Source organism: Ornithorhynchus anatinus, chromosome X1 (assembly GCF_004115215.2).
Source record: "Ornithorhynchus anatinus isolate Pmale09 chromosome X1, mOrnAna1.pri.v4, whole genome shotgun sequence".
Taxonomy (NCBI): Eukaryota; Metazoa; Chordata; class Mammalia; order Monotremata; family Ornithorhynchidae; genus Ornithorhynchus; species Ornithorhynchus anatinus.
Genome location: NC_041749.1, coordinates 35,092,821 through 35,107,330, shown reverse-complemented (window position 1 = coordinate 35,107,330; position 14,510 = coordinate 35,092,821). Strand labels below are relative to the sequence as shown.

Here is a 14,510-nt window from a genome sequence, read left to right as displayed (position 1 = left end):
CGGGAGTCGAACTCCGAAGCCCAGGCTCTTTCCACTGAGCCACGCTGCTTCCCTAGCCAGAGGGGAAGGAGTCTGTATCATGAATTTCCTACTGGAGATCATAAATTCAGAAATCCTTCAGGTTTAAGAAAGCTGAAACACAAACCTGCCGGCAGGCTGAGAGGTGAGTTATCTGGAGAATGGGTGGGAGCGGAGGTGACGAGTCCAATTGAAAGTAAGATGGTAAGAATTCAAAAACAACATGACCCTGAAGACAAACCCGGATGGAAATCCTGGTGATTATGCAGAGGGGGAAAGGTCGAGAGCCAAAGCTTATAGAGAATGGGGCAATTAGTGAAACTCCTGGCCAAGTGACAGAATCTCTTATCTTTGCTGGGATCAGCCGCCTCTGAGTCTAGAGAATGAAAACCAGAATGAAAACCAGTTGGGAGCCCCCGGGTGAGCCTGAAACGAAAATGGGTGACTGCTGCTCATAAATCCTGGCCCCTAGTCTCCGCTGACACCCAAAAGGTGGCTGCGCCATCAAAGGTATTTATTGAGTGCCTACCGCGGGCAGAGCACCGTACCAAGAGCTCGGTCGCAGAAGGGGTTCCGACAGCACTTTCGGACGGGTTTCACGGGAGGGAGTCTTATTAGACCCCAAATTTAGGGTTACAGATGGCCCTTCCCGGGGGCTGGCAGGATTCTTGGCACCTATGACGCATTGATTCCATCAATAAAAGAGCCTCACTTAGTCAGACACGCGTGTTACACGATTACGTAACTTCTGAACAGCACCCCTCCGCCCCCAAAAGCTAACAGTGCTCTGCGTAGTGTAAGCGCTCAATAAATATCACCGGTTGATGAACTGAGAAAACATCTGACAGAAGAGCCTACCACATTTTTCCCTTCTAGACTGAAAGCTCCTTGTGGGCAGGGAACCAACCAACTGTTACGCTGTATCCCCAAGGGCTTAATACTTAACGAGCGCACGATAAAAACTATCGATTGACTGATTTTTCCAGCTCGGGCGCTGGACGCCGAGGGCTGTGCTATAACAAAGGGGAAGGGGAGAGGAGAGGGAAGCGGTGGTTGGGGGGAAGAAGGAGCGGGAAAGGGGAGTGGAAAAGAAGGGAAGCGAGTCAGGCAAGAACAAACTCCCGGAAAGGGGAAAGGAACCAGCAAAGGACCCCTGCTCTGTGTTGCCGTTTTAGAGCCACACTGGAACTCCGGGTGATGGAGCAAAGCGCTCATTCTGTGTAGCCTTGGGGAGAAATACTGGTGAAAAAGGCAGCAATAAAAAAGGAAAGCTTGTAAAACCAGTTAATGCAGGAAAAGTGAAAGAGCAAAAAACAGAATACTGATAAGGATGGTATCTGTTAAGCGCTTACCACGTGCCAGGTCTAAGCGCTGGGGTAGATACAAGGCCATCAGGGTGGGAGCACCCCAGAGACGACAGGCAGGGGCCGGGCAAGTTCTCTGTGGGCAGGGAATGTGTCTGTTTTATTGTACTCTCCCAAGTGCTTGGGACAGTGCTCTGCACACAGTAAGCACTCGATAAATACGACCGATTGACTGAAAGGCATCATAACAGTTACAGCCGGCCTGGGATCCTGAAAGGCACGAGGAACACACTTATTTTAGGAATTTAGAGGGAGACCTGCCCACAGCCAATATCCTAGGTTTAAAATACCAAAAGAATGATGCATCCGTTACAAGTGCAAATTTTACAGAGACGAACAGATACTTAAGATTTCAGAGGAACTGATTACTGTTTCTAAACATTACAAGTTCAGTAGTATACATCTACCTGTGCAGCGCAAGAGGCTTATTAAATCTAAACGGAGATGTTCTTTGATCCCCACGGGTAATTTTTCTAATTGAGATTCTGATTTAGTTTATCGTGGGAAGAAAGACTATCCTGAGAGCCCTAGGACCCTGCTTATTACTATTATGCTCTTGGATCTGCACCCTTTATATACCTTCAGCCCCACAGCACCTAAGTGCCCACCCGTAATTTAATTACATTAATGTGTCTCCCCCTCTGAACGCTAAGCTTCTGGTGGGCAGGGAACATGCCTACGAATTCTGTTACACCGAAACTCTACAAAGCGCTTAGGACAGTGCTCTTTACACGGTAAATGCTCAAAAATACCATTATGAAACTCCCCCTCTACACGGCAAGCTCGTTGGCAGGGAATGTGTCTGTTCTATTGTTGTGTCGTCCTCTCCCAAGCGCTTAGTAGAGTTCCCTGCACACCGTAAGCACTCAATAAATATGACTCAATGAATGAATGATAAGAAGAACTGTATTTGTTAAACACTTACTATGGACCAAGCATCGTACTAAGCGCTGGGGAAGTTACAAGATAATCAGATCGAAGAGTCCCTATCAGTCTACGGGGGGAGAAAAGAGGTATTTCGTTTCCATTCTACAACAAGGAAACTGAGGCAAAGAAATGTGAAGTGACTTGCCTAAGATCACACAGCAGGCAAGTGGCAGAGCCCGCATTAGAACTCGGGTCCCCCGCCTGCTAAGCCCCGCCGTTTCACATCACCCGTAAGTCGGGGACTAAGCGAGCCCTCCGCCCCTGCAGTCACTCACTCCCTGCTTCTTCGGGACCGGTAAGAGCTAAGAGCTCACGGCACCCTGGGGGAGGGAACCCCGAATGCCTCTCCCCCGGCCCCCCAACTACAGATTCATTCTTGGGCACCATTTTGGGCCCCGCCCTTCTGGAAAACACGTCATTCCTGACAGGGGCTCTGAGTGAGGGCAGTAAAACAGATATTCAGATGAACTGGGTGCTCCTCCATTTTGGAAGTTTAAGATGTTTAGCTCTTCTCAGACTCATCCGGCCGGCGCCACAATTCCTAAAGGGAAAATTAGGGTCGGGGCACGACTTTCTGGGGGTTCTCCAAACTCCAAGCTGCAGGGGAGGCTCTGTTCTTTGGACCTATCGCCCTGGGCCCTGTTGGCAGCCACGGAGCAGGGCACCTGGGGCTAGCAGACCTGGGTTCTTCCAACTTGCTCCAAAGGCCATCTCCCAGTCAATCAATGCTATTTACTGAGCGATCACTGTGAGCTGAACACTGTACTAGATGCTTGAAAGAGCACAAAACAGTATAGGTGGCAGACACATTCCTGGTCGGCAAGGAGCTTACAGACCTTATATGTCGCTCGCCCCCACTGCGGACATACACCCTAGGCAATGGACACCTGGCAGCAACAGGAAAGACCTCCTCGTTTCCCTGTCCTGGTGTTCGTTTCTGTGTGCCAAGCCCTGTTCTAAGCACTGGGGTAGTTACAAAATCATCAAGTTGGATACAGACCCAGTCCAATAAGGGGCTCGCACTCTACAGGGGAAGGAGAACAGGTATCTCATCTCTGTTTTACCGATGAGAAAGCTGAGGCACAGAGACAATGAGTCACACAGCGGGCAAGAGGCGGAGTCGGGATTAGAATCCAGGTCCCCTGATTCCCGGGCCCGTGTTCTCTCCACTAAGTCCCCCCCCGCCTCAACGCACTAGGGGCGGAGGAGACGGGTAGGCATAAACAGAAGAACCACGGCCGAGTCATTCTCTAACCACATGCGGCGTTTTCACCTAGGGCCGGGACTAAAGCAGTTCCATAAGTGAAATAGGAATTCCTTCAAGTTCCCCGTGGTGGTGGGTGCAATCTGGTAGGAGAACCGAAATAGCGAGGTCCTGTGCCACCCCCTTCCCCATTCCTCCTTATTCCTTACTTCCCAGCTGGTACTGCCTGCTGTCAGGGCAATGTTTGGAGAAACAGAGGCCTCTGTGTCTTCTCCTACATGTTACCAAGTTCCTAGTACAGTGCTCTGCTCACAGCAGGCACTCAAATACCGACGATGTTGAAGATTACGTTAAGAGGAACATAGAAGCAACAGAGAAGCAGCCTGGCTCCGTGGAAAGAGCATGGGCTGGGGAGTCAGAGGTCATGGGTTCAAATCCCAGCTCCGCCGCTTGTCAGCTGTGTGACTTTGGGCAACTCACTTCACTTCTCTGTGCCACAGTTACCTCATCTGTAAAATGGGCATTAAGACTGTGAGCCCCACGTGGGACCACCTGATCAATCTGTATCCTCCCCAGTGCTTGGAACAGTGCTTTGCACATAGTAAGTGCTTAACAAATGCCATCATTATTATTATTATACCAGACTCTAGAACCTAGCAGCTTTTAGAAAAGCCCCTGCCGCTCTCTCCCAAAGGGGCCTCACCTTTTTTCCACTCTCTAAGACTCACTGGGAAATGAGGAGGAGCTGGTTCCCTTCTGGATTCCTAATTTACGCCATCCCACCTCCCCATCCCTCTCTTTCCCTACCTTGGAAGCCCACCCCATCCATCTCTACCACCCGCTCCAATTACTAGTCAGCACCAGCCAGGCTCTTCTTCCGACTCTCTGAACCATTTTGATTTCTTTCGCACATTCCTTCTCTCTTTCCCCATCCCTACCCCGACCCTTGGGGACCTGGATATCCATGTGGATGTTTCCAATGACCTTTCCACTGCCCGCTGCCTCCCACTCTGCCGGGCTCCACCCCACCGCACTAATTCACCTACCTGGAACCCCATTCGATCTCATCGTCTCGAATCACTGTACAATCCCTAACCACACCGACGCTGCAGTTTCCGACGCTGCAGTTCCACTCTCATACCATTATCTCCTCACCTGCCTTGCCTCCCACACATCTTCTCCCCTCACAACTGTCCTACTACTCCCCCGGAGACCTCCAATCTCTCGACCCCCTCCGATATTCCATAGGGATGGAAGCCAGATTGCCATGGGGTCAAGGAGAGGATTGGAGAGGACGGGGAAACGGCAGCTAGAAAAAACTAAAATCCAGGAGTTCGGGAAGGAATGGTGGGAGGGGGATGGGGTGATACTCGGAGGATGTCATGGGAGGTCTTTTTTTTAGGATTAGGGGATACACAGACATGTTTGAAATTGGTGGGGAAGGCGCCATAGGAGAGTGAGTGGCTGAAGATGTCAGGAAGGGGACAGGTGTTTGAATAAAGTGTTGAGGGATGGGGCTGAAGGTGCAGACTTCAGACCCTAAACTCGTTGCGGGCAGGGAACGTGTCCGTTTACTGTTGCACGTACTCTCCCAAGCACTTGGTACAGTGCTCTGTGCACAGTAAGCGCTCAGTAAATATGATTTAATGAATGAACGAGTGAAGGTGCAAGTGGATGGCCTAAATTTTAAAAGAAGGCGGGAGCTCTCCTCTTGAGAAACTTCTGAGAAGCGATGAGAGTTAAAGAAGGGGCGGGAGGAGGGGTGGTATCAGGGAGATCACACCCGGTGGTTTGTTTTATCGATGAAATAGGTGACAGGCTCATTAGGGGCAAACAGTGGGGGAGCAGAAGGTTTGAGGAGGGAATTCCAAGTCTGAAGCAGCTGGCGTAGCCAATGCACATGGGAGCCAATAAGGATGGAGAAGTTTTGTTTCCGAGCTGAGGAGCAAGGCAGAGTTTAAAGCAGGGGAGGACGAGTTCGAGATGGAGGAGGTGGGCCTGGTGTCTGGATTTCTGCCGGCAGCGCTCCGCATCTGGAACAAAAGGGCAGGGGAAGTGCACTGTGGGGGTGATCAAAGGCTGCGGGTTGGTGCTACGAGATCGACGGATTACCGAGCGTCGTGTGCAGAGCAGTGTACTAAGAGTCAGGGAGAACACGAGAGAGTTGGTAGTCACGTTCCCTGCCCGCAAGGAGCTTACGGTCTAGAGGGGGAGAGAGCCATTAATTTATAATTATGAGGGGAGGTGATCAAAGGCTGCAGGTTGGTGCTACGAGATCGACAGATTACTGAGCGTCGTGGACAGAGCAGTGTACTAAGAGTCTGGGAGAACACGAGAGAGTTGGTAGTCACGTTCCCTGCCCGCAAGGAGCTTACGGTCTAGAGGGGGAGACAGCCATTAATTTATAATTATGTACATAAGTGCTACAGCAGAAATGGCCCTCAAGTCACCAATAACCCCCCTCTTGCCAATCCAATGGCCTCGACTCCATCCTAATCCTCTCTGACCCTGTGGACCCCCTTCTCCTTGAATCATCATCTAACCTTGGCTTTAGTGACACTGTCCTCTCCTGATTCTCCTATCTCTCCGGCTGCTCATTCTCAGTCTCTTTTGTGGGCTCCTCTCCTGCCTCCCACCCCCTAACTGTGGGGGTCCTCCTTGGTTCTAGGCCCGGCTCCACCACTTGACTGCTGTGTGACCTTGGGCAAGTCACTTAACTTCTCTGTCCCTCAGTTCCCTCATCTGTAAAATGGGGATAAAGACTAGGAGCCCTGTGTGGGACAGGGACTGTGTCCAAACCCACTGTCTTGTACCTACGCCAGTGTTTAGAACAGTGCCTGGCATACAGTAAGCGCTTAACAGACACTATTATTATTATTCAAGGCTCAGTTCTGGATGCCCTTCTATTCTGCATCTACTCCCTTGGAGAACTCATTTGCTCCCACGGCTTCAACGACCATCCCTATGTGGATGATTCCCAAATCTACATCTCCAGCCCTGATCCCTCTCCTCTGCAGTCGCACATTTCCCGCTGCCTTCAGGCCATCTCTATTTGAATGTCCTGCCAACGCCTCAGATTTAACACGTCCAAAACCGAACCCATCTTCCCAACCTCCTCTTGACTCTCCCATCATTGTAGACAACACCACCGTTTTCTCTCTCTGTCACAGGCTCATAACTGTGGCATTATAAATACCATTGATTAATTTTCCTCAACTCGACCGGCTCATTCAACCCACATATCCAGTCTGCACCAAATCCTGTCGATTCTACCTTCACAACATCTGTAGAATCCACCCCTTCCTTTCCATCCCAACTGCTATCATGCTCATTCAAGACTTACCATATCCCACCTTGACTACTGCACCAGCCTCCTCACTGACCCCTCTCCCCCCTTCTCTTCCCACTCCTGTCCTTACTTCCCTCCGGTTGCATTTACAGTGTGTTAGACAATGTACTAAGCGCTGAGGTGGACACAAGCAAATCGGGTTGGACCGAGTCCTTGTCCCTCATGGGGCTCACAGTCTCAATCCCCATTTAACGGATGAGGAAACTAAGTCAAAGAGAACTGAAGTGCGTGTCCAAGGTCACACAGCAGACAAGTGGCAGAACCGGGATTAGAACCCATAGCCTTCTGACTCCCAAGCCCGTGCTCTATCCACTACGCAGGTTGCTAATGGATACCATCCATCTCTGCTCCAAACAGAAACTCCTTCCCATCATCTTTAAGGCACCCAATCCCCTCTACTCCAAGCTCAGGAAGATCCATGCTGCCAGTGCCTGGCTGGGTAATAATAATAATAATAATAATGTTGGTATTTAAGCGCTTACTTTGTGCAGAGCACTGTTCTAAGCGCTGGTGTAGATACAGGGTAATCAGGTTGTCCCATGTGAGGCTCACAGGCTTCAACCTCATTTGACAGATGAGGTAACTGAGGCACAGAGAAGTGAAGTGACTTGTCCACCGTCACACGGCTGACAAGTGGCAGAGCCGGGAGTCGAACCCATGACCTCTGACTCCCAAGCCCGGGCTCTCTCCACTGAGCCGCGCTGCTTCTCTAAAGGGAAGCCAGGGCAAAAAGACTTGGGCTGATAGAGCTAGTCATCATGAGGTGCCTCTTCCTCCCTTCTCTCTTCCCCTCCCAGTGTGTTTTCACCTTCTCCCTTTCCCCCCTTCTCCATTCCACCCTGGCACTAACAACATGAGGCAGCCACGTCACCTGACGTCATCATCACACCTTGTCACACACCGCGTGACACAATGACATCCCACGGGCGGTCCATATAGCGCACGCTCGGCTCTTTGCCCACTAAGCGCTCAAAGGTTTCTTTCTGCCCGGCTCGTCTACTCCAAAACGTTCCCGGCTCCTGCTCTAATACTTCCTTGACCAAGTCTGCAGGGACCCAGGATGAGCTGGAAAGCCGGGGCCTAGTTACTGACACCAAGTGGGACAAGGACTTGTGTCCGAACTAATTCGAACCTACACCTGGAACAGTGCTTGACACATAGCGAGAGCTTAATACGATCATTATTATTAGCTCGTCTCGGGCCGACTCAAACCCCCCAGCCCAGCTGGGCCTGACCTCACATCTAGAGGACAAGGGTGAGGCAACGGACACAGAAACACAAACACCCAGACGCGGCCACTGTAATCCATTCTAAGTCTACGGCCCCAGCGATCCCGGGTGCATTCCGGGCACCTGGAAGCGCAACCGCCTCACCAACTTGTTGACACGGTCGGGACAGTGATTCAACAGGAGAAAAGCAGAGAGTTACAGCGGCTCCAAGAAGAGTTCTGTTAAGGCACGCTCCAATTAGACGACGTCAACTGTGCCTGCCTGCATTTCCCAGAGAAAATCTGCTAGGCTTTAAATAGAAATTTCTACCCGATAGGGGTCCATTCCCATTGATCATTTTGACTTCCCTCACCAACAGTAGCAGGATGGAGTTGGCACGCAAGACCGCTGGACTCCCAGCTCTTCCTCGGAGAAGAGAAGGAGATTAAGCTTCTAAGCAATAACTCTCTGTACCAGATTTGGAATCTTCCCTTCATGCAGTCTTCGAAATGAAAAGGTAGGAAAGGACGGCTTGCCGCTTTTCTTAAGGACAAAGAGTTTTTAAGGAGGAGAATGAAGCCAGACAAAGAACCTCTCCTGGGGAAGGGTGCGGGAAGAGCTCTGGACCGTACGTCGTTGTGAGCGGAGAATGGATCTGCTAACTCTGTTTCATCAATCATATTTATTGAACGCTTACCGTGTGCAGAACACTGTACTAAGTACTCAGGAGAGTACAACACATCAACGGACACACCGTGCTCTCCCAAGTGCTTAAGGCAGATCTGTGCAACAGTACGTGCTTGATAAATACCATCGAGTGACTGACCAAACGGTTAAAGTCGAGGGATTGAAAGTCCCGACCTCCACAGCAATCCCACAACGCCCTTCCCGACAAGAGCTCCCAAGGGTGGAAGGACAGAGGCGACAGCAGCGGGCTCCAACACACCTCTCTCGCAGCAGCGGGCTCCAACACACCTCTCTCGCCCACGCAACCAATGTGGGGCCTCGCAGAAATCTCTTTCTGTGTGTGTGTCTCTCTCTCACCTTGAGCTCTGCACCACCCAAGCTGACACCAGAAGAGAGAGCAAATGTCTGTGGGCAATTCTGCTTGGCAACATTTGCAAATCCTCTTGCCTCAGGGGAAAGAATTGAGAGGGAAAAGTAAGCTGTTGGTTCCTCCTTGAAGGACCAGTCACTGGACACCTCTGCCTCTGATGTGTTTTGCTGCACCTGCAGGTTCTTCGCTCTTTATAAAGAACAAGACAGACACTAGAGGGAAATAAGCAGCGTGATCCTCAAACGAGGCTGCAAAGAGACGAGAATTCGGCCCGTTCTTTATCTCCACCCGGTCGTTCCTTCTTTATGGTTACTAAGCCCTCGACGGTGGTCAGAGCAATAGCTTCCCCCTCTCTCTTCACTTCCCAAACCACATTTTTCCAAGGGCTCCAAGTCCTCTCCATTTTGGGGAACAATTGAGCACTGAGACACCGAGATGTCAACTTTTCATTTTGGGCAGAAAAGAGGGCAGGGACTTTAGGGGGAGGATGAAAAGGAGGATTAGGATGGAAGGGGCTTCGACGAACTAGGCGGCCAGGAGGCGACAATCTTGGGTCTTCCGCAGCCACGATGGGAAACCGTCAGGTCTTCCCGTCAGCCAAAGAGTTCCAGGAGTTGGGAAACTGGGGGGCAGGCGGGGTAGACCGGCACCTAGGGAGCTGTCTTTTCACTAGGACTACTTTACTGCCCTGCCTGTTGCTTCACTGGCCAGTGCCAATGACAAAATAATAATGTTGGTATTTGTTAAGCGCTTACTATGTGCCGAGCACCGTTCTAAGCGCCGGGGTAGATACAGGGTCATCAGATTGTCCCACGTGAAGCTCACAGTCTTCATCCCCATTTGACAGATGAGGGAACCGAGGCACCGAGAAGTGAAGTCACTTGCCCAAAGTCACCCAGCTGACAGGTGGCGGAGCCGGGATTAGAGCCCACGACCTCTGACTCCTAAACCCGGGCTCTTTCCGCCGAGCCACGCTGCTTCTCTAAACCGACTAAAGTCCGAGAAGAGCCCTAGGGTTGGAAGATAAACATTGATTCTGTTACGGTATAAACCCAATAGAGATGCACTGGCCGATCCGAAACCACCCTCCGCCGTCTGCTTGGGGCAGATGACCGGGAGGGAGCCTCCCCAAAGGCAGCCACGGGAAAGGACTGCGGACTCCCTCACCGACGCCTCGGCTCTTCTCCAAAAGTCTCCCAGAGCCGGCTAGCGTCCTCCCGTCGCCCCAGCGGCCATCCTGTACTCTAGACGGTGAGCTCGCTGTGGGCAGGGAATGTGTCTCTTTACTGTTACATCGCACTCAAGCACTTGGAACGGTGCTCCGCAAACGGGAAGCGCTCGACAGATATGCCCGCCTGACTCCTGCAGCCACCTCCCCATCACTCTGAAGCCCCGGGGGCCTTGCTGGGGATTAATGGAGACAGAAGGTCTGGCGGGCTTTTCTGGAATCACAGCAGGGAGGGCCAGCGGGGTCACCTACCCCTCTCCCTGATCCCCACGGCTAGTAAATCCTCTCCTTGGCCTCTTCCGGCTCGGGTTTCGGCTCGCTTGGACACACGGTGATTTGCGCCGGCTTTACAGGGGTGCAGGCGGGGTTGGGTCAACGATGTGGCCAGAAAGCTGACCGCTCTAGACCGCTGCAATTGTAGACTCTTTACTCTTGGAGATAAGCAATACGATCCCAAAATTAGGTTAGTGGGCGCACCAATAGCAACGGGGGCACGGATCGGGGGCGAAGCTGGAAAAGAAAGAGGGTCGGGTGCTATCATGGCAGGGGAATCGGGGGGGGAATGGGGCTGGTAATGAGCAGCCACCCCCAGCCCTCGTCGTCGTCATAAAATTGATATCTGTTAGGCATTTATTACGTGCCAAGCACTGTACTAAGCACAAGACAAGGTTGGGTAGAGATTAGTCTGACAGTGGACTCAGCCTAAGAAAGAGGGAGAGCAGGTATTTAAACCCTTTTTTTCAGAGATGAGGTAACTGGGGCCCTGAGCACTTAAGGGACTTGCCCAAGATCACACAGCAGGCGGACGGCTCCGGGATTAATAATAATAATGTTGGTATCTGTTCAGCGTTTACTATGTGCAGAGCCCTGTTCTAAGCACTGGGAGGATACAAGATGATCAGGTTGTCCCACGTGGGGCTCACGGTTTTAATCCCCATTTTCCAGATGAGGGAACTGAGGCCCAGTGAAGTGACTTGCCCAAAGTCACACAGCTGGCAAGCGGCGGAGCCGGGATTAGAACCCAGGACCCCTGACTCCCAAGCCCGGGCTCTTTCCACTGAGCCACGCTGCTTAGAATGCGGGCCCTCTGACTCCCGGGCCCGTGCTTCTTCCACTAGGCCACGCTGCTTCCCGATGAAGGTGCACCCCCAGCCCCCCAAATCAATCGATGGTGTTTCTTGAGCGTTTACGGTGTGCAGAGCCCTGTACTAAGCGCTTGGGAGAGTCGGCGCAACAGAATCGCTGTGGGCAGGGAACGTGACGCTACTGATGTCAGTCTCCTCGTTCTGTTGCCCGTCTCCCTACTTCTAGACCGCGAGCCCGTTACCGGGGAGGGGGTGAAGCAGCGTGGCTCGGTGGAAAGAGCCCGGGTTTAGGAGTCGGAGGTCATGGGTTCTAATCCCGGCTCCGCGCCCCGTCACCTCTGTGACTCTGGGCATGTGACTTCACTTCTCGGTGCCTCAGTTCCCTCATCTGTCAAATGGGGATGAAGACTGTGAGCCTCACGTGGGACAATCTGATTCCCCTGTATCTACCCCAGCGCTTAGAACAGTGCTCTGCACATAGCGCTTAAGAAATGTCAACGTTTTTATTTGGTGCCGACTTGTACGTTCCAAGCGCTTAGTACAGTGCTCTGCACACAGCGAGCACTCAATACGACTGCATTCATTCAATCATATTTATTGCGCGCTATGTGCAGAGCACTGGACTGAGTGCTTGGAATGGACAATTCGGCAACAGATAGAGACCGTCCCTGCCCAACGACGGGCTCACAGTCTAATCGGGGACTGAATGTCCATTTATTGTTACGGTGTACTCTCCCGAGCGCTCGGCACAGTGCTTTGCACACAGTACCCGCTCAACCCCCAGCTCTGAATGAAACGAGAATGAGCAGCCACCCTCCCTGCCCCTAAGGAGCTTAGAGTCTCGACCGGAGCAGCCCGGCCGTTGCAGGGTCACACCTCCCAAGCGCTGGGTCAAACGTTCTGCACACAGAAGCCGCGTGGCTCAGCGGCAAGAGCCCGGGCTTGGGGGTCGGAGGTCACGGGTTCAAATCCCGCTCGGCCTCTTGTCAGCTGGGTGCCTTTGGGCAAGTCACTTCATTCGTTCAACAGTATTTATTGAGTGCTTACTATGTGCAGAGCACTGTCCTAAACGCTGGGAACGTACAATTCGGCAACATACCCTATTTATTTTGATAATGAGATGTACATCCTCTTGATTCTATTTATTGCTATTGTTTTTGTCTTTCTGTCTACCCCGATTAGACTGTAAGGCCATCATTGGGCAGGGATGGTCTCTATCTGTTGCCGAATTGTCCATTCCAAGCGCTCAGTCCAGTGCTCTGCACCTAGTAAGCGCTTAATAAATACTACTGAATGAAGATAGAGACCATCCCTGCCCAACACCGGGCTTACAGTCTACTTCTCTGGGCCTCAGTGACCCCATCTGGAAAATGGGGATGAAGGCCGTGAGCCCCAAGTGGGACCACCTGATGCCCTTGCATTCCCCCCCAGCGCTTGGCCCAGGGCTTGTCACGTCGGAAGGGCTGAATAATAATAATGGCCGATTAATAATAGTCGGGCTAATAATAATAGCCCGATTAGACTGTAAGCCTGTCAAAGGGCAGGGACCGTCTCTGTTACCGATTTGCACGTTCCAAGCACTTAGTACAGTGCTCTGCACATAGTACGTGCTCAATAAATACTACCGAATGAATGAATAACGTCGGCATTCGTCGAGCGCCTACTGGGTGCCAATGGTTCTAAGCAGCGCGGCTCAGCGGAAAGAGCCCGGGCTTTGGAGTCGGAGGTCATGGGTTCGAATCCCGGCCCTGCCACTTGTCAGCTGGGTGACTGTGGGCAAGTCATTTCACTGGGCCTCAGTTCCCTCATCTGCAAAATGGGGATGAAGACTGTGAGCCCCACGTGGGCCAACCTGGTGACCCTGTGCCTCCCCCGGCGCTTAGAACAGTGCTCTGCACATTCAATTCAATCGTATTTATTCAATAGTATTTATTGAGCGCTTACTATGTGCAGGGCACTGTACTAAGCACTCTGAATGAACAAGTCTAGATTAGACTGTAAGCCCGTGATTAGACTGTAAACCCGTCAGAGGGCAGGGGCCGTCTCTATCTGTTGCCGACTTGTTCATTCCAAGCGCTTGGTACAGTGTTCGGCACATAGTAAGCGCTCACTAAATACTACTGCATTGCACGTAACAATAATAATAATAATGTTGGTATTTGTTAAGCGCTTACTATGTGCCGAGCACTGTTCTAAGCGCTGGGGTGGACACAGGGTCATCAGGTCGTCCCACGTGAGGCTCACCGTGAATCCCCATTTTCCAGAGGAGGTCACTGAGGCCCAGAGAAGTGAAGCGACTCGCCCACAGTCACCCAGCTGCCAAGGGGCAGAGCCGGGAGTCGAACCCATGACCTCTGACTCCCAAGCCCGGGCTCTTTCCCCTGGGCCCCGCTGTGGGCGTTTAACCGACACCCACATGAGGGTTATTATTAAGCGCTCAACCAATGCCCTCCGTCAACTGTATTTATTGAGCGCTGACTCCGTGCGGGGCGCTGTCCTAAGCGGCCCCCTCATCCAGTGCCGTCGTGGTGACGAGGATTTTGCAGCAAACGGCGCTGGGATTGCGGGGGGGAAAGGCGCGGGCCCGGGCGTGGACCCCTGACCCACGTGGGCCTCCCGGGAGCTGGGGGGGAGAAGAGAGGGGGGGGTCGTCAGGGCTGGAGGTCGCACTCACCTCCTGAGGTCAAAGGGCATGTTGGAGCCGGCGGCGGAGCAGGACCGGCACCTGGGCGGGGAGGGATTTCGCAGCCCGGCTGGCCAACCTTGGGGCTCTGCGGGCCGCGCACGCGCAGACCCGCGCGCGCCCCCGACCCCCGCCGGGGCTGGGGGCGCGCTCCCGCCAGGCCCCCCCCCCCCTCCCTCCCACTGCGCGTGCGCCGCCTCCCTCTCCCGCTCTCCCCGCGCTGGCCCGTTGGGGCCGGAAGTGACGTAGCGGCAGGGCGCTCTGCCCCCTCCCGCCCTTGGGTCACGGCCACGCGGCACTTCCGGGCGACGAGGCCTTCCCCAGTCACTCATGCCACCATCCACCCAGCCCCAATACGGACAATAAAAATGATGCTGGCATTTATTC

The 14,510-nt window shown here is 52.7% G+C and overlaps 1 protein-coding gene across 1 annotated transcript in view; it reads right to left on the bottom strand.

The window, feature by feature from the left end:
• ERGIC1 (endoplasmic reticulum-golgi intermediate compartment 1) overlaps positions 1-14,236 on the bottom strand; it is an 82,025-nt gene extending 67,789 nt beyond the window's left edge. The window contains exon 1 of the mRNA XM_029050525.2: positions 14,115-14,236. Coding sequence (XP_028906358.1) covers positions 14,115-14,134 — 20 coding nt within the window. The 5' untranslated portion in view covers positions 14,135-14,236. The remainder of the gene's footprint in view (positions 1-14,114) is intronic.
• Positions 14,237-14,510: the final 274 nt, after the last annotated feature.